Here is a 6567-nt window from a genome sequence, read left to right on the forward strand (position 1 = left end):
TTTCATCAAGTATTATGGTGCATGGTGGCTTACAATGGCCCCTAATCGATGAAGATATGGTGTTCGTGACACACATGGTTAAACTAGCATATGTTGGCTTGATGTTCATGTTTTATAGGTCATGGATATAGAGACACTAAATAAATAGTGTGGACACGCACTAGTAGAACACTAGTGTCGGACACACTAATTTTGTGACGCAACTATATGTCATATGTTAGTCTCAACTACAATGTGTATGATATGCCCTGGACTGAGATCCCTGCTTTGTCCTCGAGATGTGAATCAGACATTTTTAGAGGCTACCAAACACTACTCTATAATTACGTAGTCATAAAGGTAGTTTTCAGCCATACCGTCAAACATTGTCGCAGAGGCACGGTCTATAAGATAGAATTTGAGATATCTATGGGCCATCAGAAGTCATATTTGAACATCTTAAGGGAGACCAATCTACCCAACAAAGATGAGCCTGCTATTGCAACCACACTCCTCATTTTCAAACCATGGTGTCATACTACTTCATGCGACCTTCATTATATCTACATACTACTTCCTTCGTTCCAAATTACTCGTCGCGGAAATGGATGTATCTAGAACTAAAATACATATGGCAAAGGAAAGGGGACATCTCCTAGACCATGCCAAAGGAAAGGGGACAGGGAATCTGGTGGCGGCACGAACGAATGGGAAAGGAGGGAAATGTTGGGGGTTCCTAGCCAGGTTACATCTTGGTGAAACTTAGTAAGTTTGTTAGATCTCCTGGCTGACAAGTACTCCCTCCGTTTTTGACACTAGAAGGCTCGGGAGACATTCTACAAGAAAAATCAGCACAGTATATAGTGTCACTAAAATTAATAAAGGGGCCGAAACCCTAAACAGAAGTCAAAATTGCTTCAGCAAGCAGAAGAATGAACATAGCTAAAGCACAACAAAACCAACATGAAACAAGCAAGACATGCAGAAATTACTCTCACAGGCAATAAGCTAACCAGGTTCTCTTTTCAACTCAAGAAGTTCAAAGTTAACATAACAATCTACTAGTACTACAGAGAGTAAACTTTTAGAAGGCAAGCCTGGCGGAACATCGCAAAGATTTAAAGCAGCAGGTGACAAAACATATATAGCTTTCAAATATATCTTGCTGTCAGCAGGGCTTTGGAACAGAAGTCAGGCAGTCCACTGCCCGCCGTATCCAGCAGCAGCAGCAGGCTGAGGTGACACGCCCTTTGCAACCGCAGGCTGTGGGTTTGCAGCAGGTGCAGCATAGCCACTTTGAGCTGCTGGTGGCGCAGACTGATCATAACTTGGTGGGTTTGTAGCTGGTGGCTGAGTGTATCCTGCCTGACCATATCCAGGCTGACCAGTTGTCGGTGCAGCAGCATATCCTGACTGTGGGTAGGCATTTCCATAGTTGGGATCAGCTGGGGCTCCCTGATAACCATAGTTTGCATTGTTTTGAGCTGACTGATCACCGTATGCTGGCTGTGATGCAGGATACTGCGCATAGCCGCCTTGTTGACTGTACCCTGGTCCTGCCGGAGCACTCTGACCATATGCTGCTGGCCCTTGCCCTTGCCCACCCTGCTGTGAATAACCCTGCTGAGCATACCCATCAGGTCCAGTTGGGTATGTTTGACCATAAGCAGGAGGTTGCTGGGCTGGCGGAGCATAAGATGCAGGCGGTGGTGCCTGGTAAGCACCATCTGCAGGTGCACTGCCTCTGGGTGGCCATTGTCCAGGTCCACCATATGGAGGTCTAGCATAAGGATCTGGCTGTTGAGGGTAGCCTTGCTGCGGACCGGCTGGTGGCTGCCCATAGTACTGCTGGGCTGGAGCTGGAGCACTGTACCTAGGATCACCATATCCAGGGCCATAGTTCTGTGGAGGTGCAGACTGCGGATACTGAGGCTGTCCATAGCTTGGAGCTTGTGATGGGCCATAGCTGTTGAAGTTACCTGGTCCAGGGGGGTAGTTTGGTGGCTGGCTTTCATAAGGTTGAGATCCCTGTTTGTAGTAGTCATAACCACCACCCTGGTGAGGCGGAGGGCCCTGCCTCTGGTCCCAGCCCATGCCACCTCTTGGTGGTGGCTGCTGTGGGTAACCACCATAAGGGGGTTGAGAGTATGGCGCGTTCTGAGGAGGCCCTCTTGGTGGATATCCATACTGCTGAGGTTGAGACCGTGGCCCCCACTGAGAAGCTGGGCCATGACCCTGAGGGTTGTGATGTTGCGGACCATAGCCACCAGACTGAGTTGTGTTTCTTGGAAATGTCTGTATATAAAAGTATGTTAGAAACCAAACAAGAAAAGTAAATGGCAAAGACAAAGGCTGGATATAAGATGTATAACAACATCATAGAAGGATAACTGTCATATCAAAGTTGTACACCAATAAACCTGCAAGTTCGTGCTAGTAAAAAACTTTTCATAGCTACAGCATTCAAATAAAGTAGTCTTCCAAGAGAAAAAATACAAGTATGCATCTTATAACATTTCATACCCTTATGTGGACATCTAAAGTGAAAAGTGCAACACAAAGGGCAATAGAATCAACCATCCATGAATAAACACATAATGTCAATGAGATGAGACACTAGTATTAGAATGCAAATACCAACAATCATCACATTCAGTAGAATTAAGGGAACAAGAGCTTCACAGATTGAAAGAAACAATGTTTACAATTCAACATATTTCCACATCTCCATACAGTTCAGAAATAAAAAAACATGGCAAGATCACATGCGAAGCACTGACATGATAACAAGGTTAATTAGCCCAAACTTCATAAAGGGACAGACAGGGACTGCAGTTGTGGGGGGGTAACACATCATAAAACTAAGACAAATGATGTGACATAGTTCACAGCTTTTCGACTATAGAGAAGTGGTTCTGCAGACAACAGAGAGTTGCAAACAATTTAGTTTAGCAAACCTAGACATGGTGATGCAGTATCCTTGGCATGGCAATGATACAATTGGTGCAGTCTTCCAATGCAGGATTGGTTTTTCTTTCCATTTCAGCCATAAGCAGCCTTACCAGTTACCCCGACTACAAAAACCATACGAGGGCAAGGGACAATGATCAATATCCCTCTGCTGTGATGCAACGGATGAAGGAGATGACCCCATCAGGAAGGCCTAGCTGAATCTGCATTGGTATACCCAGCCAACTCCAATTGGCACCTTCAACAAAAGATAATTCACGGAAACTGGAAGGGAGATAACCTGATGTGTCAGCTACGACTTCCGATGTAGGAAACAGTATCAGATTTTATCTAGAGTTAGCAAGAGGCTAATTGACCAAACCATGTGTAAAGCCAGAGCCAAGGATCAGGTAAAAACATTGAGGGCAGTCCAGTTACACTAGAACCATGAACTCTTCTATTATTGTTTCTGTAACTGTATCCAACTTTCCTAGGTCCAAAATACAAAACCATTCAATATTAACTGGTGGTGAACCATTTATTCCTAGTTCCTAATTTTGTTTCTAAATATAACCGATGCTGCACATTATGTTTCGTACTGATACTACATCAAGCACAATAACATGATTGGCAGGTTGCAGGCAACACTCAAAATTTTATAGTGACATGCAGAACAAAAGGTGGCATACTAGACATTTCAGGGCAAAATACATACTAAATATTTCAGGGCAAAATTTGGTGGAGAATATAACTCTAACAGTAACAAATAACCCACAATAAAATTATGTGGGTGAACCTACTACAACCCACAATAACCCACAAGCCGATTGCATGTCACTGACTGATTGATCGATCAAGGAAAGTAGGGCAAACGGAGAACTTACCTTCCAGTCCAGTTAGGCACTTCTATATATCAAGAATGTCATACAGGCCCATTAAAGAAGACACAGATTAGTCTAGTCATACTTCAGATTCCATAAATGGGCAAGGGGCAATATAAAACACCCCAAGCACGATAAAGTGACTATTTTCGGATTGCTATTTAATCAAGAATGCACTTGCGCTAAAGTGTGCTCATATACACATGAACAATGTTCAAATTTACAAGATGCAGAGTTGGAATGAAACAGCCACAAATGTTAAAATGGGAGCATCAACGCAAGTTACAAAAATGGCATCAACTAGGACAATTTTCAATTTCTATTATCAGAATATAAAAGGTTTTACTCCAAAAAACAACTAATGGGAGACTCCTTTCAGGCAAAACATCTCCAGTCTTATTCATAGACGAGGCAATTTGAACATAATTGACAAAAAAGTTTTGAAAAGTTAAGATGATTAAGTGCATCACATTTATTAGCAGCATTAGCATAGCACCATGAATAGCATATAATTAACTACCAAAATGGTGACATAGAAAAAGCCAGTTGTACCAATCAGACAAGGTAGAAATGAAATACACAGGCAATCATACATGCTATGATTTCGTACCAAGTAGCATAATACACAAACTTGATATTTTGGCAACAACGCTAAATCCAATATCACTATGTTTATCATAGGGGCATAAGCATCATGCAGGTAATCACAGCACAAGTGTACATATGGACAATAGACAGAATGAAGCATTACTGAGTTGCTCACTGCACAGATGAATGATAAAAGGCATAAAGCAGGATCACATCAGCCTCAAGCATCAGAGGCTTCATCACAGCAATAATGGAACAAAAAAGCACAAAGCAGGGTTACATCACCTGACTCATAGCTTGCTTAATCAACTCTTTTGCAGCTTCTATCTGCTTCTTATTGCCAGTAACACGTACAGTCCTTTCGGTCAGTGTAGTACCCGCCGGAGGATGTTGAGGAATTAACTACATTAACATTTACCGCCGCCCTCAAGCCTCAGTTGACATAAGCTATAATTGTTTAAAATGACAACATAAAATGCAAACTATCTACCTGGATTCGAGCACCCGATCGGGTTTGCAGGTTTTTAATTGTCTCACCTCCTTTTCCAATAATTAAACCAACCTACGAAATTGATAAGATCAGAGAAGAGTTAGGCAAACGAAACAGTTGGATTCATCACCAACATTGAAAACTAACCTTATTATCAGGGACTAGCATCTCAAACTGCTCTGAACCTGACTGACCAGACCCGAAACCTTTGGCTATCAAGGCAGGGGAACCGCCAGCCTCAGCCTGGAATATATGCATTGGATAGAGCCTTAGATGTAACTTTTACCAATATAAGTTCAGCGAACATAAACTACTTCAAACACCTGAGGAAGTTGATACATTTAGCATACCTCAGCTATAACACTCTTAATAAGCTGCTCAGCCTTGTCAATACTCTCGGTAGTTCCAACCAATTCGACTGGACGAGTCGTGGCATCTGAAGGAACATCTGCATCCTTTGTGATTTGGATCTTTGCGCCCGAGCTCATTTGCAGGTTTCTGATTGTTTCACCCGCTTTTCCTATTAGAACGCCGACCTGCATGAATTTCCACCATCAGCATAAGCAAATTATGTGTGTAAATCAGTAGTAGACACGAATTTCTGTGTTTGATGCAACACTGGCCCCAAAAAACAGATTTCATCGAAGCCAATGGTTATACCTTGGTATTGGGCACATCAATTAGGCGGGTAGTCTCCTGCAGGGCACCGGTTGCATCGCCTTCTTGCTGTTGTGGCGGTGCTTCAGTTGCAGTCTCCTGTGGCTTGACCTCAGAACTTGTCTGCAGATCACCAGCAGGAGCAACCTCGGCATCTGCCGCCCCCTCAGTAATCACAGCGACTGGCTCCTCGGGCTTCTCGGAGGACTCACTGTTTTGCACGGCATCTGATCCCAACAGAGATAACGAACGGATCAGCAGACGGATTACGATCCAGGCTTAAGACGAACCGACCATGTTTGACAAGCTAGAATCGTCGCCGAGACAGTAAACCCTAGGTACAACCGCACACGTGGATAGAGAGGGGGTGGGGCGCGAGAGAGATTAACCTGCGCCGTTGCCTTCCACGCGCGGTCGCTTGGCGTCCTCCCCGGCGCCGTTGGCCTCCGCGCCCGCGTCGACCTCCTCGAGCTTCCTCTTGTGGTCGCCTTCGGCCTCGGCAACCTCTGATGGCTCCTCTTCCTGCGTGGGGGCGGCCGCCGCACGGTCTGGTGCAGCGTCTTCCTGCACGGCGTCGGTGAGGTCTACGACTGGAATCTTCATCTCGGTCGCTACCTCTGGCGGCGCCGCCGATGCGTCGGAGTCCGCCATGGGGATTAGGGTTTGCGGTTCGAGGGCTCCGGTATTCGTACGGGGGTCTGGAGGCGCCTGTGGGGATATGCGAGAGAAGGAGCCCGTGCCCCGACCTGTCTTGGTTATATAAAAGCGTGGTCGGAGGCGTACTTTACTTTTAAGCTCGGGATATTACGTGCGCCATGGATAGACACGTATTTGACTTAGTTCGCAAGTTTTTTCTTTTTTCTTTTTTGATTTGAGGGGAAAGTCAAGCACGCTATAAATGAAAAACGTAATTGGAAAAACAAAGCACTTTTTACTTTTCTCTTGTACTTCTATATATGTTTTTCATTCTTATTGTGCCTGGTTCAGCATTGCCTTGAAGTGTCGTCAAGAATGTGTCTGGCA

General features: G+C 44.6%; 1 protein-coding gene across 1 annotated transcript; it reads right to left on the reverse strand.

Annotated features, from left to right (window-relative positions):
* Positions 1-983: 983 nt before the first annotated feature.
* LOC123147603 (far upstream element-binding protein 1) lies at positions 984-6279 on the reverse strand. Its single transcript, XM_044566864.1, has 7 exons — positions 5934-6279; positions 5548-5771; positions 5238-5423; positions 5035-5130; positions 4888-4959; positions 4683-4799; positions 984-2274 (listed from the first exon to the last, which is right to left on the reverse strand). Exons 1-7 carry the CDS (start codon positions 6193-6195, stop codon positions 1171-1173), a joined length of 2061 nt encoding a protein of 686 aa, XP_044422799.1. The 5' UTR covers positions 6196-6279; the 3' UTR covers positions 984-1170.
* Between the last annotated feature and the right edge of the window lie 288 nt (positions 6280-6567).

The sequence above is a fragment of the Triticum aestivum genome, chromosome 7A (genome assembly GCF_018294505.1).
Source record: "Triticum aestivum cultivar Chinese Spring chromosome 7A, IWGSC CS RefSeq v2.1, whole genome shotgun sequence".
NCBI lineage: Eukaryota > Viridiplantae > Streptophyta > Magnoliopsida > Poales > Poaceae > Triticum > Triticum aestivum.

Excerpts from the sequence above, each read along its gene's own strand:
- LOC123147603 (XM_044566864.1), bottom strand. The coding sequence starts at position 6,195 with ATGGCGGACTCCGACGCATCGGCGGCGCCGCCAGAGGTAGCGACCGAG. Across the intron at positions 5,772-5,933 it reads CGTGGAAGGCAACGGCGCAG|ATGCCGTGCAAAACAGTGAG; the intron begins GTTAATCTCTCT and ends TGTTGGGATCAG. Across the intron at positions 5,131-5,237 it reads TTAAGAGTGTTATAGCTGAG|GCTGAGGCTGGCGGTTCCCC; the intron begins GTATGCTAAATG and ends CATATATTCCAG.